The sequence below is a fragment of the Bubalus kerabau genome, chromosome 1 (genome assembly GCF_029407905.1).
Source record: "Bubalus kerabau isolate K-KA32 ecotype Philippines breed swamp buffalo chromosome 1, PCC_UOA_SB_1v2, whole genome shotgun sequence".
Lineage (NCBI taxonomy): Eukaryota > Metazoa > Chordata > Mammalia > Artiodactyla > Bovidae > Bubalus > Bubalus kerabau.
The window spans coordinates 218370945-218390842 of record NC_073624.1 but is presented as its reverse complement, the minus strand read 5'-3'; the positions used below and the strand labels follow the sequence as shown (position 1 = coordinate 218390842).

At 42.9% G+C, this 19898-nt stretch overlaps 1 protein-coding gene and 1 non-coding gene across 2 annotated transcripts; both read right to left on the bottom strand.

Moving 5' to 3' along the window:
* On the bottom strand, positions 1-19041 carry WNT8A (Wnt family member 8A; the record flags this gene model as incomplete). The annotated part of the gene is made up of 6 exons (XM_055566780.1): positions 1-512; positions 1549-2167; positions 3633-3775; positions 5042-5167; positions 6313-6451; positions 18919-19041. Coding segments are annotated over 5 exons (1077 nt in total), but the record flags the coding sequence as incomplete, so codon positions are not given.
* On the bottom strand, positions 17472-17606 carry LOC129642629 (small Cajal body-specific RNA 11). The gene has a single exon (XR_008709884.1). It is a non-coding gene; the product is annotated as a small Cajal body-specific RNA 11 (non-coding RNA).
* Positions 19042-19898: the final 857 nt, after the last annotated feature.

Here is a 19898-nt window from a genome sequence, read left to right as displayed (position 1 = left end):
TGGTATTACATGATAGCTAATATTTTTCTCTTTTTAAAACAAAATTGAATTCATTCTGAACATGCTGTTTTGTAACTTTATTCGCTTAATTGTATCATGCATGGTTTTCATGTTACCAAATATTTTTCCAGAATATTATTTTAATGGCTAATATTCCATTGTGCAGCCATAAGTTAATTAGTTTGCCCTGATGTTGAACATTTAAATTGGTTTTTTTTTTAATTTAAAACATTAAGAATGTTTCCCTACTCTTGGTGATCAGCCACTTTACTTATTTATTTAACATAGCTGAATATCTCTTCCCTGTGGGGTGTATGGCCTTTGCAGAGAGGGAAGACTCTAAAGGCTGAGATGCCCAGATTTAGGAGACTAGTGGCTGAGCCCCTAGGGCTCTCCCCCGACGGATTACCAGTGGAAGATGTAGAAGTGCAAATGAGGAAGGGAGAATCCACAACTTTCCCAGTCTCTTGCCTTGGAGCCCAGCTCCTCCATGTACAGACACCCCAGGAAGCCTAAGTTGAGAGAGCAAACACACTTTGAATATGGTTCAAGTTCAAAGGGCTTGCTTGTTCCTCAAGTTGCTTAGGTTGCATTAAAATAATACCTTCTAAATCAAGAAATCTGGGTTATTTTCCTATAGGCCAGTGCTTGCGTCTGAATTTTATTATCTAATGTCTAACACTAATATCAAGGGGTTGGTATTTCCAGTTTCTCTTTTAGACTTGTACATCATTGGAATATAGAAGTGGGGTTTCTCATTCCATTTCTGATCCTAAGGTTTCCAAGGAGAGAAACAAAAAGTCTCAAATATGTATACTAGAAGGATTTATTGCAAAATGAAGTTGAGTTCCCAATTTGGGAAAATAACAAAAGAGAGTTGTTCTACAGCTCTTTTGGGAAAAATCCCTCTTGGGAGGCTTTGACTGGATAAGTTGTAGTCACCTGTCCACTTACTGTGCCAATCCCTTCTCCATGGCTCCAGAAATGGTTTCTGAGTTGGAAAAGTTGTCAGGTTATATGGACTGGTTTCCCCAGGAATGGGTAGGGAGAACTTTTCAAAAATGTGCATTGAGTTAAAAAAACCAATACCAAAAATACGTCCCTATAGGCAGGTGTGTAGTCTCTGCCTCACTTATCTCTGTGAACTTATAGTTGATCTTTCTGGAGCTAGCTAGAGTAGGGGAAGGTTACTCCTTCAGGAGTCTGGACAGAACTCTTCCATTTTTGGCTTCCATTCCCTCTGATTCTTAGCCATACAGCTGGGTTAGATGTGGTCTGAAACTCCAGGGGCAAATATTTTGAAGGTCTTTCTGGATATAGACCCCAAATCAAACTTCCCCTTTAGCAAGCTATAGAATCATAGGCAGGAAGACCAGGAAGTAACTTGCAGAAAAGATGAAATGGGGTCTACCCAAATTAGGAGGCCCAGATTCCCATTTCAGCTCTGTCAAGAACATGTTGTATCATCTTGGGCCTCCACTATCCCATGTACAGCAGATATCAAGAGGACAACAGATCAACCTATGGTTTTCCAATTGTTTTCCTTACCTCTTCTCTCCAGGAGAGAAGCTGTGCCCCCTCCACTGTCATACAACTGAGCAGTAAGTTCCTGTGGGTGCTGTCAGGCACTGCCCTTGCCCCGGGACCGAGCACTGCGTGGGGAGCGTGTGCAGTAGTACTTGCTCACCACATGCCGACACTGGTCACACTTGACAGCGCAGCACCACTGGAATTTGCAGTGACAGCTGCTGATAGCCTCAGTTCTTCTCTCTTCCACCTGCAGGCCACATTCTGTGCACAGGCGCCCACAGCTGCATTGCTCCCATCTGGATGTGTTGCGGCTGTTCTGCAGACACTCCCGACCTTCTGTGCCATAGATGCCCAAGCTGGAATTGCGGGTACAGTAATCAGGTGAGTCCTCTAAAAAGATCAGCTCAGCTTCTGCACTAGGAAGGAAGGCCTCGGTGGGTATCCAGTGGCCCTCGGCACTGTTCCCAGCCCTTAGCTGCTGTTTATCCATCTCAATTTTCAGTGCCTGTTCATACTTGGCCTTTAGGTAGTTGCCCAACTCCCTGAAGTTAGCTAGCTGTAGCCAGCATGTCTGGATGCTACAGCTGCCTGAGATGCCGTGACATTTGCAAGTTCTCTTCATGGTGGCTCTCACTGCCTTCAGAGAAAGAAAGAGAGAGGGAGGACAAAAGGAGATTGGCTCTGGGTAGAGAAGATCAAAGGCTAGCAATTAATGGAATATTTTAGAGTTGTATTTCTTAACTTTAGAGTACATCAGAATAATGAGGGAGGCCTGTGAAAAATACTTATTCCTGGGCCCTACCTCAGATCTTCTCAATTAGGAAATTCAGGGGTTTAAAGGCTTTGATATTGGTGATTTTAATGCTCTTCTGCGTGATTCTTATGGAAAAAGCCAGGCAAGTGTTGAGGTGACTGGAGAGAGGAAACCTAGGCTTAAGGCCCAACTATATCGCTTGTGAGCTTGTTTCTCTTTCTGCCCATAAGATTAAGAATGATCAAGAAAGTACTTTGTTAAAAAGAAGATGAGAATGGCATTGAAACATGTATAATATCATGTATGAAACGAGTCGCCAGTCCAGGTTCGATGCACGATACTGGATGCTTGGGGCTGGTGCACTGGGATGACCCAGAGGGAGGGTATGGGGAGGGAGGAGGGAAGAGGGTTCAGGATGGGGAACACAGGTATACCTGTGGTGGATTCATTTTGATATTTGGCAAAACTAATACAATATTGTAAAGTTTAAAAATAAAATTAAATTAAAAAAAAAAAAAGAAAATCATAGTACTTTCCAAAAAAAAAAAAAAAAGAAGATGAAGAAGAAAGTACTCTGTAAACTAAAAATGAAAAATATGATAATTGGCACTAAGTGTTACAGCTGGGGGCTTGAGTGTTTGTGGGTGTTTGGATTTGTCTTTTGGGCTGTCTTCCACAGGGAAGGAAACCTGAAGTCTGAAGCCCTATCCCCAAGGTGATTACCCATTATTGTCACTGAAAACCTCTTCTCTACACTGGGCAGCCAGGGCATCTAGGTATAGGTTCAAAGCAAAATTTTTATGCTCTTAGCTCCAAATACAACTAGAATCCAGATTTGAGTTCAGAACACTCCAAGGATTTCCATGCACCCCAGAAGTCTTTGGGGCAGTTGATCTTCCAGAGAAGCTTAGATCAGTCCCAACCTCTCTAGACCCAGAAAGACATTAGGACATAAGTTGTATGATAAACCCTTGTTAGTTTCCAGTTGAAATGGTTAAAATTTTAAGCCATGGAAGCAGGGCCTTGGATCTGTATTGTTATATGTTCTCAGAAACCTGCCTGTAGAAGGAGTTAGCATATAAGGTTTAGTGATAAAAGGACTAGACTGGAAGATCTGTGTTCATTGCCTGGTTCTGATGCTAATTGGTTTTATTGCCTTGGCCAAGTGATAGCTCTGCCTTAACTGGTTTTGTCATCCAGAGAATAGGAGTAGCTACCCTAGTCCTGCTGGGTGGTATGGGATGAAACATGTTTGAGACAGCTCTTGATAATTTGTGAAGGTCTGTACAGATGTGAGACTGTTGTAAGTGCTCAGCCTGTTGGCTCGCTGGTCAACTCTTATACGTACCAGCCTGCCTGCTCTGTTGTTATGAAGATTCATCAGGGCTCTGGCATCCTTCCCTTTCTCCAGGCTGTCCACAAAGAGTTTGGAGATTCTTTCCCCAAATTCAACATTGTCACTACAACCTCCCCAGATCCAGCCATGGCCTCCTGCACATAAGCAAAGAGTAAGTTCTGTGTATAGCTTCCAGCTGAGTCCTAGAAGAAGACTCACGGTCATTTTAGCTGACATAGCCAAACCATCCCCAAGAGTTGTAAAAGTGTGTAAGGCTATAGCTAAAAGTGAGACAGGGAGGGAATTCCCTGGCAGTCCAGTGATTAGGATTCTGTGCTATCACTGCCATGGCCTGGGTTCAATCCGTGGTCAGGGAATTAAGATCCCACAAACTGTGCAGTATGGTCAAAAAAAGAAAAAAAAAAGTAAGACAGGGAAATGGAGGTATTTAGGGTGGGAATGGGGGTAGGGGGCAGTCCTATTTCTAAAGTCAACTGCCCACCCTTCAGGTACTCCCCAGCTCTAGACAATTCAACTCCATACCCAAAGTAAAATTAAGATGCTGGGGTTGGCCCAGATGATCTCAAAGGTTCATTGCTGTTCATTCTAGAATTCTGTATCATTACTGTACAGTAGTCTTATTAGACTATCTCCTCCCTCATTTGGAGAAGGCAATGGCACCCCACTCCAGTACTCTTGCCTGGGAAATCCCATGGATGGAGGAGCCTGGTAGGCTGCAGTCCATGGGGTCGCTAAGAGTTGGACACGACTGAGCGACTTCACTTTCCTGTTTCACTTTCATACATTGGAGAAGGAAATGGCAACCCACTCCAGTGTTCTTGCCTGGAGAATCCCAGGGACGGGGGAGCCTGGTGGGCTGCCGTCTATGGGGTCGCACAGAGTCAGACATGACTGAAGTGACTTAGCAGCAGCCTCCCTCATTAGTGACAAATCTGAATAAGGATTTTCCAGGCAAGAATCCTGGAGTGGGTTTCCATTTCCTTCTTTAGGGGATCTTCCCAACCCAGGGATCAAACCCAGGTCTCCCACATTGCATGCAGACTCTTTACTGTCTGAGCCATCAGGGAAGGCCTATAAGTCTCTTAGGCTATCTGCAAATAATTTGATAGCTATGGATTATGGACAAGCCATTCTAAGCCTGAAATACGAGGGTTAGCTTTAAACTCTCTTTGGCTTCCTCCTTCCCAAATGCCTTGTTGATTTTAGAGCTTGGTGCTACTTGCTTATCCTCTAATCATCTTAGCAGAGTCTTGATCTAGGAGTGGCCACCATGGAAATTTCTGCTGGGGTTTAGGGGTTTGAAGAAGCTGTGTCTCTCAGGCTTTCTCTGGAAGACTTTAACTTATGCTCAGGTCTAAACCCCTTACCTTTTCCCACACCCATCAGAGGGCACAACTTACCTGTTTTACCATTTTTTGACTCATCACAGCCACAGTTTTCAAAGTCACCCATGCTACAGTTCTTGGTAATGGTGTACATGACTCCAGCAGAGCTGATAGCGTGAATGAAAGAAGTCTCCCTGGTAGCTTTGAAAAGAAAGAGGGAACTAGAAACTAGGACCCTGATGACCCAAAGCAGGGGCTTTCAAAAGGCAATGCCATTTCATGTCTTTCTCCTATCCCCCTCCCTCTATGGGTTTATTAAGAGGATGTTACTCTGCTTGAGAGAACAGTACATGCTTTCCCAGCATCCTTACTTCATACAGGCAGGAATGAGCATCCCCATGCTACAGATGGGGAAAGTAAAACCCAGAGAGAAAGTGATGAAACTGAGGTCACTGTCCTCACCAGTTATGGCATTGGAACCAGGACCCAGTTCCCCTGATAATCCAACCTAGGCCTCTGTTCATTAGCCATTGCTTCTGGTCCTCAGGCTGTAAGAATTCAGGGCTATGAGGCTGGCTTATGAAAGAGAGAAGGGCATTTTTCTTCTTTCTGAGATGGAGCTGGAGCCATGTAATAATTATAATGATAGTACCTACCACTTACTGAGCTTGTATCTGACTAAGGCTTTATAAACATTGTCCCATGTTTTTCTCACCCTATTTGTTGTATACGCCGCAGGAAGATACTTTCCCCCTCATTTTCTTTACCCCATTCCCCTCAACTTTCCTCAGGAAACTCTTCATTAATCATTTCTACATAAATGACTTTCTCGCAAACTACTATACATAGTTATAAACAGCTGCACAGGTACATCATGCACACACACACATACTCCACACACACACACCACACACACACACTCCACATGAGGCATAGCTCAGTGTGATCTCTCAGCTTCTCTGTTGTTGGGATTTTATGACAGTTGAAATTCCCTCAGGGGCTACGAACACTGACTCTTTCCCTCATTTTTATTTCATGCAAATATAAGTGTGTACAAACACAAATACAACATGAATTGGAAAACAGAGTAATTACACTTGTATATAAATACCTTTGTATTCACCTCATTCAACCCTTACGACACTCCTGGTGAACTAAACAGCTGACCTTATTGACCCCGGGGATAACACTGAGGTTCAGAGAAGGGGAAATAACCCACAACAAGGAAGTGGCAGATCACCGATAACTTTTTCATTTCACTGCACACATACATGTTACACATACATACATACTGCACGCCCAACTTCATGGACATATACCCCCTTGTACAGGTTGCACAAACTTACCACTTCTTAGCCTGTTGTGAGTGGAGAGCTGGAGAGCATTTTCAGGGCAGTTCCAACGTTCCCAAGCAAATTGGAATTTGCACTCCTCGATGCCACTCTGGGCGCCCAGGGCCACACTGGTGGTATAGGTCAGATAGGCCTGGCAAAGGGAAAAGGGTGCAAGCTTCAGCCCTGCCTCTCATCAGGTCATCTGGGTCAGAAGGTACAGACAGGAATCAAATGGGTTAGTTCTCCATTAGGGAATGATTGGTCATAGGTTCCTCTGCGTGTCTGACTTCTGACACTGTCTCCCCTCCCGTATTTTCTTTCCCCAGAAGAGTTCCCTCAGGAACATGAATGGGTAAAAACAGGAGCAGGAGACCATCCTACCTTGGGCCCTGTTATCAGGAAATTGTTCACTGACCTACCAAAAAGAGAAAAAGTGAGGCAGTTGGTGAATGGGGATGAGATAGTGGAAGCTTCCTTGGTGAGGAGTGAACAGTGGGAGGGAAGGACTTACCAAGCAGAGGCACTGAAGGTTACATAGCATATGCCCACAGCCACTCTGAGCATAAGTAGGTCCCCCATGGCCCTTCCCACCCCCAGAAGACCAAGTCTAGCCCAGGGCCAAGTCCAGAGAAGTGAGGAGAGGGCAGGGTCTTTCTCAGTATTTATGTAGGGAAATGCTGCATGGCCAAGGGGTGAAAAATCAACAGCTCTTCTCATTTGTCCCTCACTGGCAGGGCTGCAGGAGCCACTAACCCAATGAGGGGCCAGGGAGGAGGGATTCAGCCCAAAGCCTGCAAGGGAAACCCCGCCCTGCCCCGCCCTGCCAACTCTTCTTCCCTCCCAGGCTGACAGAGGAGCTGAAACCTTTCCCTACTCAGGAGGTTTCTACCCTCTATAAGTCAGACTTCTTTCTCTTCCTGCTTGAGGGCTCATTAATTAGAATTTTGTAGCCCAGAGAAGACAAGTTTCCTTGTCTCTGCAGAATTAACTCTGCTAATTCTGAAGACAGGTCACCTCTCCCTCAAAGTTATGGTCTCATTAATGAGACCCCACTCCTTACCCTGCCTTCCTCCTCAGGGTGTTAACAATTGTAGAGGAACTCTATCTGGAGCTCTCTCCCACTTGTTCTACCCAAGTAAACAAGTGCACCATTCTTGCCTCCTCCCTTGGTGACTGTAAAGTGGTGTGGGACCCAGGAGCAGACACCTCTGCAACAGTCTCTTCTACCATATTCTACCAGAATAAGTGCAAGTAGATTTCCTTCATTCCTAGTAGGTCTGCTACCCACTCCAGTGTTCTTGCCTGGAGAATCACAGGGATGGGGGAGCCTGGTGGGCTGCCGTCTATGTGGTCACACAGAGTCAGACACGACTGAAGTGACTTAGCAGCAGCAGTAGGTCTGCAATTTTGTATTTGTTAGAACTCCAGTTTGTTATTGTTGTTCAGTCACTAAGTTGTGTCCAACTCTTTGAGACCCCATGGACTGCAGTTCACCAGACTTCCCTGTCCTTCACCATCTCCTGGAGCTTGCTCAAACTCATGTCCATTGAGTCAGTGATGCCATCCAACCATCTCATCCTCTGTTGTCCCCTTCTCCTCCTGCCTTCAACCTTTCCCAGCATCAGGGTCTTTTCTAATGAGTTGACTCTTCCCATCTTGTGGCCAAAGTATTGTACTTTCAGCTTTAGCATCAGTCCTTCCAATGGATATTCAGGGTTGATTTCTTTAGACAGGAATGGCTACCCACTCCAGTATTCTGGCCTGGAGAATTCCAGTATAGTCCATGGGCTCACAAAGAGTCGGGCACGACTGAGCGATTCTCACTTCACTTCCTTTAGGATTGACTGGTGTGATCTCTTTGCAGTCCAAGGGCACAAGAGTCTTCCAGTTTGTTAACTGCCTGTATATGTAAGAATCAACCTTTGGGCCACCCAGGGCTATATTTGAAAAGACAGATGCCTTTCTTTCTGATACCACTTTGTTGCTTTCATAAGCTCAGCCTTAGGCAGGAATCTGTCTTTAAGATTCACTTTGCATTCTTAGTACTGAAGAAGATGCCTCGATGAATGAATAAATAAGTGAAGAAATAAATGAATGAAAGAACTTGTGACCCCTAGGAGAACCTGAGGCATTATTAGGTAGGGCTGGGTACTGCAGTGAAGGGATGGAGATCTTCCTTGCTTGGTGAAACTCTTTCCTGAGGCTGAGGAAGGCAGGCTAAAGGGATGCAGAGAAGTACGAACAGGAAGTTACTGTCCTGACTCAGTACTCTGTGACCATAATCCAAATCACTTCACAGTACCCTGGACTGGATTTGGATGAGAAAGGGAGGTCAGAAATCACCCACCAAAAAAAAGAAAGATCCCCCATCAAAGGAGTGCTGGGGGCCAAGACGTCCCAGGGCCTTTTTAGTGCGATGTACTCGAAGTATGAACTGGAATTAGCGTCAGCCTGCAAACTGTTATCTTTATGTGATGAGATAAGTACAGAAATGAGAATGTTTAGAGATTTTTGTAGCAATTTGACAGAGTGATTTTATATATGTTGAAATCTAATAATAAGAAATTTGGGCTTCTATTCTGTCTTTTTTTCTATTTCATTTCTCTAGGAGGATGCGTGTGAATATCTCAAATGCAAAATGTCCTTAATGCACTAAAGCTCTGGCTCTTAACCCAACATGTTCTCTTCTTTTGCTTGCTTGTAGGATTCTCTCCTTGGGGAAAAGAGATGTCCCACACTGGGTCACTTGGGAAAAGCTCACCAAGTTTGCCTCAGTGGGCTCTTCTCTGTTTTCTACCTTTCCCAATAGAATCTAATGTTTATACCTGACACTGATATAATATTGTAAGTCAATGGTACTTAAAAAAAAAAAAAAAGAATCTATTGTGTAACTTTCACTTAAGACAGTGAGGTTGATTTCCATGCCACTGTCTATGTGGTCAGAACAGGGGTCACATTAGACCTGAGGAATCCCACATTCCCCTTGAAAGAGTTTTAGGAGTGATTCCACATTAACTTCCTGCGTATGAGTAACTGGATCTTATTCTTCTGTGCTCCCCATAGCATTTGGCATTTCGTTGGTACTCTATAAAGATATTCTTTAATTTTCTAGGAAGGAAGGTGGTGGTGAGCCTTTTGTGTGTAAACTTTGTGCTTGTCCCTGCTCACATTTTCTGAAGATCATATAATTTCTCTAAGTGGAATTCCTAAATGGAATGTTTGGAATGTTAAAGAAAGGTCTTTCCTTCAGATATTAGGAACTTTGGACATTGGCCACTAACTTGTTATGTGACCTTGGGCAAGCCATTTACTATCACGTGAACTCAGTTACTTCATCTGCAAAATGGGGCAATTGGGAAGATATTGAATGTTGAATGACCTCTAAGGATTTTACCAGCTCTCTTCCATGCTATTATCCTAGTTTTAAGATTTACGAGATTTATTAATCTTGGAGGTGATTTTACGCCAGAGATGTGAAAGTCTTGTCTTCTCTGTCAACATGGTACTCTTATACATCTTTAAATCCTTCGGTTGGCCAGCTAGATAACCCTGTAAGACAGATACCTAGAGGGCAACCAATGTCTTCTTCAGAGTCCTTTGGGACCCTGTCTACATAAGACCTCTATGCTAGACTGAGCAATAGTCATTCATTGTGGTAGAAGGTCTCCTGGAAGGAGAGAAAGCCAGAGGTAGATACTCCACACTGAAGTCTACTTGCAGCCAAGTCTACTTACAGCCAACCTGTGCGTCCATTTCCTTAAACTCAGATTTATTATCTCATTAGGCTTTTTTTTTTTTTTTTTTTATGTGAACCATTTAAAAAATCTTTATTGAACTTGTTACAACATTGCTTCTACTTCCCCTACCAGGGATTAAACCCATACCCCATGCATTGAAAGGCAAAGTCTTAACCACTGGACCATCAGGGAAGTCCCTCATTAGTTGGTTTTTTTTTCCTCCCTTTTTAAATATTTTATTTATGTATTTTTGCCTGTGCTGGGTCTTTGTTGCTTTGCATGGGCTTCCCTCTAGTTGCAGGGAGTGGGGGCTACTCTCTTGCAGTGCATGGGCTTCCCATTGCAGTGGCTTCTCTTGTTGCAGAGCACAGGCTCTAGGCACTCAAGCTTCAGCAGTTGTAGCTCTTGGGCTCAGTAGTTGTGGCACATGAGCTTAGTTGCTCTGTGGCATGTGGAATCTTCCTGGACCCAGGATCAAACCTGTATCCCTTGCACTGGCAGGTGAATTCTTATCCCCTGAGCCACCAGGGAAGTACCCTCATTAGCTTTTAAATGATAATTCAATTCTTGGTTTCTTTCTTAGGAATGGAAATCAGGAACTGGAAAAGTGGAAACAGTGACAGATTTTATTTTCTTGGGCTCCAAAATCACTGTGGATGGTGACAGCAGCTACGAGATTAAAAGAAACTTGCTCCTTGGAAGGAAAACTCTGACAAACCTAGACAGGGTATTAAAAAGCAGAAACATCACTTTGCCAAAAAAGGTCCATATAGTCAAAGCTGTGGTTTTTCCAGTAGTCATGTACAGATGTGGGAGTTTGACCATAAAGAAGGCTAGGTTCCAAAGAATTGATGTTTTTAAACTGAGGTGCTGGAGAAGACCCTTGAGAATCCCTTGGACAGCAAGAAGATCAAACCAGTCAATCTTAAAGGAAATCAACCCTGAACATTCAATAGAAGGACTGATGCTGAAGCTCTGTCTAATACTTTGGCCACCTGATGCAAAGAGCCAACTCATTGGAAAACACCCGGAGGCTGGGGAAAATTGAGGGCAAGAGAAGAAGGGGTGACAGAGGATGAGATGATTGGATGGCATTGCTGACTCAATGGACATGAGTTTGAGCAAAGTCTGGAAGATAGTGAAGGACAGGGAAGCCTGGTGTGCTGCAGTCCATGGGGTCTCAAAGAGTCCGACACAACTTAGTGACTGAACAACAATGACCAGACAAACAGGATAGTGGTGTCTCTGAACTAGTGGTGTGCTGGTAGATATTCAGCAGCCAGTTTCAGTGTGACAGGAGCCATGATTGGTAGTGTTTGCTGATTTGCATGGAATACATACTCCTACCATGGCCGATTTCAAACTGCCAATGTGGACTTGGAAAGAGATGAATAGTTGCACATTGTTATACAGTTATTTTTATCATAGATATAATAGATGTAAATAACCTTACTGGTATAGATAATAGTGAAGTCTAGTAAAATAACTAGGAAATGATAAATTTTGAGTACTTATCTTTGTTTTTGTTTTTTTGGCTGTGCAATGTGACTTATGGAATTTTACTTCCCTGACCAGGGATCAAACCCTGGGCCCCAGCAGTGAGAACACTGAGTCCTAATCACCAGACTACCAGTGAATTCCCCTTTTTCCCCTTTGCTTTTACTATAATTTATTTATAAATTAATTATAAACAATTAATTTGTTTTTGTTATATATAATATATAAGTAAGTAAGTGTTAGTCGCTCAGTCATGCCCAACTCTTTGCGACCCCATGGACTGCAGCCCACCAGGCTCCTCTGTCCATAAGATTTTCCAGGCAAGGATACTGGAGTGGGTTTCCATTTCCTTCTCCAGGGGCTCTTCCCCAACCAGGGATTGAAACTGCATCTTCTGCATTGACTGGTGAGTTCATTACCATTGAGTCTCCAGGGAAGCCCATATTTGACTATACTGTAGAACATCAAGCGGTAAGTGGGATGCAATTAATAAATGCACTGTATTCCACTGGAATGGTATTCACAGAGCTAGAGAAGAGTAGGACAGGATAATCCTGAAGGCCCCTTCCACCTCATGTTCCAGGATGTTGAGATTCCAGGAGTCTCAGGGGAGCACAGGGGGCAGTAATCAATGAGGAGTAAGCCAGAGTCACCCTTGCTGTGCCCAGCTTTCAGGAAATCTAGAGACTATTTATAGAGCCACAGAGTGTCTAAGCTAGAGGGCCCCATTTTTACAAGGATATAACTGAGGTCCAGAGAAAGAGAGAGAATTTACTCAGGGCTACAGAGTGAATTGGAGCAAAGAGACCTTGAGGGTACCATCCTGGTTTGCCCAGGATTGAGGTGTTTGCATTGCAGTGGTGTGGGACTTTCAATGCTTAAACCAGAACAATCGTGGGTAAACCAGGATGGTTGTTCACCCTTTGGTGACCATAGTATGTATCCTAAATTAATGCTTCCTCTTAATGTGCTTTCTCACTAAACTCCCCAAATCCCTAGTTCCCCCTCATTTCTTTTCCGGGCTCCTTTGCCAGGACTCTGAGGTTAGAGGGGCTGTTTAGACTGTGGAGCAAGTTGTGGGGTGTGTGTGTGGGAGTTGAGTGAGAGGGCGGAGGTGGTTGGAGAATACCAGAAGAGAAAGAGATAGGATTTCTGACTTTTAACACTCTTCTGCTAATTAGATAAGGGGCAGAGATGGGGGGTGGAGAGAATGAGCCTCCATGCATATTCTTCTGAGCAGTGACACTGAGCAGAGCTCAGGAATTTTTAATCTCTGATCTCCACCCCTTCTGTCTGGAAGCTTGTCTCTTCCCACCCCCTGGTGACTCCCAGTCCAAATGCCACAGCTGCTTGAGCTCCTGACCCTCCCTTTTAGCTCCTGATCCCCCAATTTAGTCTCAATGACTTGCAGAGTTCCTCAACAATATGCCCAGGGAAGGAAGAGGAGAATATTTCAGTTTTCCCTTTGAGATCTCAGGTTCCAGGTGTGGGGAAGAAAACAGGCCTTCCTGTGTGGAAAATGGGAACAGTTGCTGGAACACATGGGCCTGTGAGGGCTGGGACACGTGAAAGAGGATAAATCTGCAAGCCATTACTGGATGTTTCTAGCCTGAAGATGTATTTCTTTCATCACTTGGGAAGCTCCTTAGGACTTAGCATTGTCAATCCCATCCATATAGGAATCTCATCAAGGATAGTAGCACATTCTCCTGTCAAACTGAGGTGCCCAGATGGCAGAAGCTGCATCACCTCAGTTCAGTTCAGTCGCTCAGTTGTGTCTGACTCTTTGTGACCCCATGGACTGCAGCATGCGAGGCTTCCCAGGCACCAACTCCCAGAGCTTACTGAAACTCATTGAGTCAGTAATGCCATCCAACCATCTCATCCTTTGCTGTCCCCTTCTCCTCTCGCCTTCAATCTTTTCTAGAATATGGGTCTTTTCCAATGAGTCGGTTCTTCGTATCAGGTGGCCAAAGTATTGGAGTTTCAGCTTCAGCGTCAGTCCTTACAATGAATATTCAGGACTGATTTTCTTTAGGAAGGACTGGTTGGAACTCCTTGCAGGCCAAGGGACTCTCAAGAGTCTTCTCCAACACCACAGTTTAAAATAATCAGTTCTTCGGCACTCAGCTTTCTATATAGTCCAACTCTCACATCCATATATGACTACTGGAAAACCATAGCTTCAACTAGACAGACATTTGTTGGCAAAGTAATGTCTCTGCTTTTTAATATGCTGTCTAGTTTGGTCATAACTTTTCTTCCAAAGAGCAAGTATCTTTTAATTTCATGGCTGCAGTCACCATCTGCAGTGATTAGCCTGAAAAGATTTGAAATTGGAGGGGCTCATCCTAGGAGAGATTTCAGTTGGCTTAAAACCCCTTTATTATATCTTGTATTATCTTACTGTTCAAAATGCCCATCTCTGGACATTGGATGAAACACAGAAATTCCCAGTTAATGTTTCTTGATTGATTGTTGGGGAAGAAAGTATGGAGATGATTGGGGATTTTTTTTTAAATTTTACTTTATTTTTAAACTTTACAATACTGTATTGGTTTTGCCAAATATCGAAATGAATCCGCCACAGGTATACATGTGTTCCCCATCCTGAACCCTCTTCCCTCCTCCCTCCCCATACCATCCCTCTGGGTCGTCCCAGTGCACCAGCCCCAAGCATCCAGTATCATGCATCGAACCTGGACTGGCGACTCATTTCATACATGATATTATACATGTTTCAATGCCATTCTCCCAAATCTTCCCACCCTCTCCCTCTCCCACATAGTCCATAAGACTGTTCTATACATCAGTGTCTCTTTTGCTGTCTCGTATACAGGGTTATTGTTACCATCTTTCTAAATTCCATATATATGCGTTAGTATATTGTATTGGTGTTTTTCTTTCTGGCTTACTTCACTCTGTATAATAGGCTCCAGTTTCATCCACCTCATTAGAACTGATTCAAATGTATTCTTTCTAATGGCTGAGTAATACTCCATTGTGTATATGTACCATAGCTTTCTTATCCATTCATCTGCTGATGGACATCTAGGTTGCTTCCATGTCCTGGCTATTATAAACAATACACAAAAATAAACTCAAAATGGATTAAAGATCTAAACGTAAGACCAGAAACTATAAAACTCCTAGAGGAGAACATAGGCAAAACACTCTCCGACATACATCACAGCAGGATCCTCTATGACCCACCTCCCAGAATATTGGAAATAAAAGCAAAAATCAGCAAATGGGACCTAATAAAACTTAAAAGCTTCTGCACAACAAAGGAAACTATTAGCAAGGTGAAAAGACAGCCTTCAGAATGGGAGAAAATAATAGCAAATGAAGCAACTGACAAACAACTAATCTCAAAAATATACAAGCAACTCCTACAGCTCAATTCCAGAAAAATAAATGACCCAATCAAAAAATGGGCCAAAGAACTAAATAGACATTTCTCCAAAGAAGACATACAGATGGCTAACAAACACATGAAAAGATGCTCAACATCACTCATTATCAGAGAAATGCAAATCAAAACCACTATGAGGTACCATTTCACGCCAGTCAGAATGGCTGCGATCCAAAAGATTGGGGGATTTTATTAGTTTTCTGAGAATATACATCCATCTGTTTATTCTAAAGATACCTGCCTACTTAGTTCTGGCTAATATTCCACAGTTATGGTCTAAGATGAATTATCATTACTTGTTTTTTATCCTGGGGGAGCTCTTAGTTTGGTCTGAGAGAGAGGGGCTTAAACAATTCATACTAATACAGTGAGATAAAGTACTTTGGAAAGGTTTGCGGGGTGTAGGGATAATCAGTTAACGCCATAGACAAGGACTTCTGATAGAGACCTGCCATCTGGTGGCAATGAATGGTATAACATGGCTTTACTGCTCTGATGAGGGATCAGTTCAGTTCAGTTCAGCCGCTCAGTCGTGTCCGACTCTTTGCGACCCCATGAACTGTAGCCTATCAGGCTCCTGTGTCCATGTGATTCTCCAGGCAAGAATACAGGAGTGGGTTGCCATTTCCTTCTCCAGGGGATCTTCCCGACCCAGGGATGGAACGCGGGTCTCCCGCACTGCGGGCAGATGCTTTACCCTCTGAGCCACCATACCCCCATTGTCCTCTCAAAAAGCTACAACTTTAAATTCTTTTATCTGGTGCTATTAGCATTATCTCCATATTTCTAAAACAAACCTATTTGTGTTCTATTTATTGATTATTTTTCAGTTTTAAGTATTATTTGTTGTCTTCCCACCATGGATGATGAGAATTGGCCTCTGTTAACTTTTTGCACTTATCAAATCCAAATGCATCTTTCTCATCTTTTCTTACCCCATGGACTACTGTAGTCCACCAGGCGCCTCTGTCCATGGAATTCTCCAAGCAAGAATATTGGAGTGGGTTGCCATTTCCTTCTCCAGGGGATCTTCCCGACCCAGGAATCGAACCTGGGTCTCCTACATTGCAAGCAGTTTCTTTACTGACTGAGTCATCAGGGAAGCCCTCATCTTTTCTAGTTTAGTTAAATTTACTTAGGTCAGGATTGAGTTATTTACATTATGATCATGTATACTATTTAGAGGAGAGTCATGTAACAAATCAGGCTTGCTGTTCTTTCTGTATATGTCTTTTTGTTTTCCCTGGAATTAACAATACCATTTTTTGTTGTTGTTTGCTTTGTTTTCTATGTAGTTGTCAGCACTTTAGGCCCAAATTCTGCCCTTAGCTAGAAGATCTCTTGTTTAGCTCCTGGACTTGCTCCAATCTGGCTTAGTTACTTCTCTATATATGCATAGCTATCACCCTAGTGTCTTCTTTCACCATCAGGATGAAGGTTCAGTATATTTCTTCACTTTGTTACACATCTTGTTTCTTAAATTTTGTGTCTTTCTATTTTTGTTTACTCCCTCATTTTGGTGGATAACATTTTGGTAGCTTCCTGAGAAAGGGTCATAGGAAGCACATTTTTTGAGAACTCACATACCTGAAAAATCTACTCTCATTTGACTGATATTTAAAATCTTTAAACTACTATTTTGGTAGAGTTTAGAATTACAGATTGGAAATATTTTCCTATAGAATGTTGAGGTAATTGTTCCAATGTCTTCTAGTTTTCAGTGTTGCTGTTGAGAAATCTTGTCTTGGATGCTAGTCTTTTGTAGCTTACCTGTTCTTCTCCCCTCCCCTACCCCTTTAGAAGCTTTTAGAAATGCTTTGTTTAGCCACAGCACAGTGAAATTTCCCAATGATGTGGCTTTGGTTTAGAACTTTTTAGTTTCTCGTGTTTAGTACCCCTGGACTCTTTCAGTCTATAAATATATCTTTGTGGCCTGATAAACTTTCTGCATCTGGGGTGGACTGAGTAAGATCGATTCCTGCAGTTGCTTAGCAGAGGCCATCTTCCAGCAGGTGACCTCATGTCCTCCTGCCCAACTCGGGAAGTAGAACCAAGGACAAATCAAGGCAAGTAACGAAAGGACCATTCTTAAATACTTGAAAGTATTGAAAAATGGAGTAGATAAAATATTTTGGTATTAACATTATAGTGAACAATGCTTATATCTAAATGTTTACAAACTTCTCTTAACTTTTTCTTTCACCTTCACCCTTCCATTGAAACTGCTTTAGATTACCAGTGATCTCCATATTGTCAAATCCAGATTGATGTAGATGATGTAGATGATTCACTCTTCAACTTGTAACTTCTTTTTCTTGCAGCTTCCAGGACTTCAGAGATGATTGGTTTTCCTTTTACCCCTGGTTGCTCTGTTTCCATCTGCTTGTTACTCGTCATTTCTCTGACCTACTAATGTTGGAAAGTCTTGAGGCTCCTTCCTCAGACATTCTCTATTTTTAATCTGTATTTACTCCCACATGGTGATCATCCCAAAATTATATCTTTTTTTTTTTTTTTCTTAAATTATCCCCTTCTGCCTTCAAGAGTTAGCCCTATTCTTAGGGCAGACCTCCTGAGAGGGAGATTGCTGCATGTCCTGCCAGACTCCAGAGTTAAATCTTTATACCTCACCTAAGTTATATGTTTATAACAGACCTCATCTAAGCTCTAAACTTTTTTTTTTAGCTCCAAACTTAAAAAAAAATTTTGTTTCTTTATTTTTGTCTGTGTCAGGTCTTTGTTGCAGCACTGCCGTGTGAGGGCTTCTCTCTAGTTGTGGCTCTCTCTGTGGGCTCCAGAGAGCATGCAGTTTGTGGCATGTGGGCTCTCTAGCTGAGGTATGCGGGCTCAGTGGTTGTGGTGCATGGGTTAGTTGCCTCGAGTCATGTGGGATGTTAGTTCCCTGACCAGGGATTGAACCCCCAAATTGGAAAGCAGATTCTTAACAACTGGACCACCAGGGAAGTCCCTTTAAACTTGTATATCCAACTGCCTACTGGACATCCTCCAGGAAGGCCTTATTGGCTATCGAGCAGGCATTTCAAATGTGACATGTCCAAAACAGAGCTTCCTGTTCTCTTCCTCCTCACTCTCAATCTGATCCTCTAACAAGTCTTCCCATCTCGGTAAATGGCAACTCTATCCTTCAGTAGTTAAGGGCAATTCTAGACTCTTTTTCCTCACACCCAACATCTACCCTGATAGCAAATCTCAACACTAATAGGCTAGATATTTTACATGCTAATCTTTATTGTCTGTTTCCTCTAACAGAATATAAACATCATGAAAACAGAATTTTGTCTAGTTTAGTCATGGTTGTATCCTCAGGGCCTACAGTAGTGCTGGGAACATAGTTGACATTCAGTAGATATTTGTTCAATGAATTTTAAAAGATACATATTCTTAGGAATGTTTAAAAGTCAAGTTTAGTAAGGCATAACTTACACACAGTAAACTTTATCCTTTTTAAGTAGTGCTATATAAAAAGTTCTGACAAATATACACGGTTATGTAGTAACCATCACAATCAACACACAGAACATTTCCATTACTCTAAATTCTTCTGTGCTCTTTATAATCAACCCCTCCCCCATCATAGTCCCTGGCAACCACTGATCTTATTTCTGTGTGCATTTACGTATACACATATGTAATACTTTTTAAAGACTTAATTTTCTTAGGGCAGTTTTAGATGTACAAAAAAATTGAGAGAAAAGTACAGAGATTTCCCATATATCCCCTGTCCCCATACACATGTAACTTCTCCTGTTATCAGTATTGCTTACCACAATGATACATTTCTACTTACACTGACCCTTTGTAATCATTCAAAGTCCATAGTTTACATTAGGGTTCACTCTTGATGTTGTTCATTCTATGGGTTCAAACAAATATATAAGGACATGCATCCATCATTATGGTAGCAAACAGTATTATTATTGTCCTAAAAATAACCCACAAGAGACTGACCCAGACTTGCCCGTGAGTGTCCAGGAGTCTCCAGTGGAGGCAAGGGTTGGTGGTGGCCTGCTGCAGGATTAGGGGCACTGAGTGTAGCAGTGCATGCCTGGGATCTTTTGAAGGAGGCCGCCATTATCTTCATTATCTCCACCATAGTTTGGCCCCAGATAAATAGCAGGGAGGGAACACAGCTCCACCCATCAAAAGATCTTTGGATTAAAGATTTACTGAGCACAGTCCTGCCCATCAGAACAAGACCCAGTTTTCCTCTCAGTCTCTCTCATCAGGAAGCTTCCATAAGCCTCTTATCCTTCTCCATCAGAGGGCAGACAGACTGAAAACCACAATCACAGAAAACTAACCAATCTGACCACATGGACCACAGCCTTGTCTAATTCAATGAGACTATGAGCCATGCCATGTAGGGCCACCCAAGACGGACAGGTCATTGTGGAGAGTTCTGACAAAATGTGGTCCACTGGAGACAGGAGTGGCAAACCACTTCAGTATTCTTGCCTCGAGAACCCCATGAACAGTATGAAGAGGCAAAAAGATAAGAGACTGAAAGATGAACTCCCCAGGTCGGTAGGTGCCCAATATGCTACTGGAGATCAGTTCAGTTCAATTGCTCAGTTGTGTCTGACTCTTTGTGACCCCATGGACTGCAGCACGCCAGGCCTCCCTGTCCATCACCAACTCCTAGAGTTTACTCAGACTCATGTCCATTGAGTTGGTGATGCCATCCAACAATCTCATCCTCTGTCATCCCCTTCTCCTCCTGCCTTCCATCTTTCCCAGCATCAGGGTCTTTTCAAATGAGTCAGCTCTTAGCATCAGGTGGCCAAACTGTTGGAGTTTCAGCTTCAACATCAGTCTTTACAATGAACATTCAGGACTCATTTCCTTTAGGATGGACTAGTTGGATCTCCTTGTAGTTCAAGGGACTCTCAAGAGTCTCCTCTTGAACATCACAGTTCAAAAGCATCAAT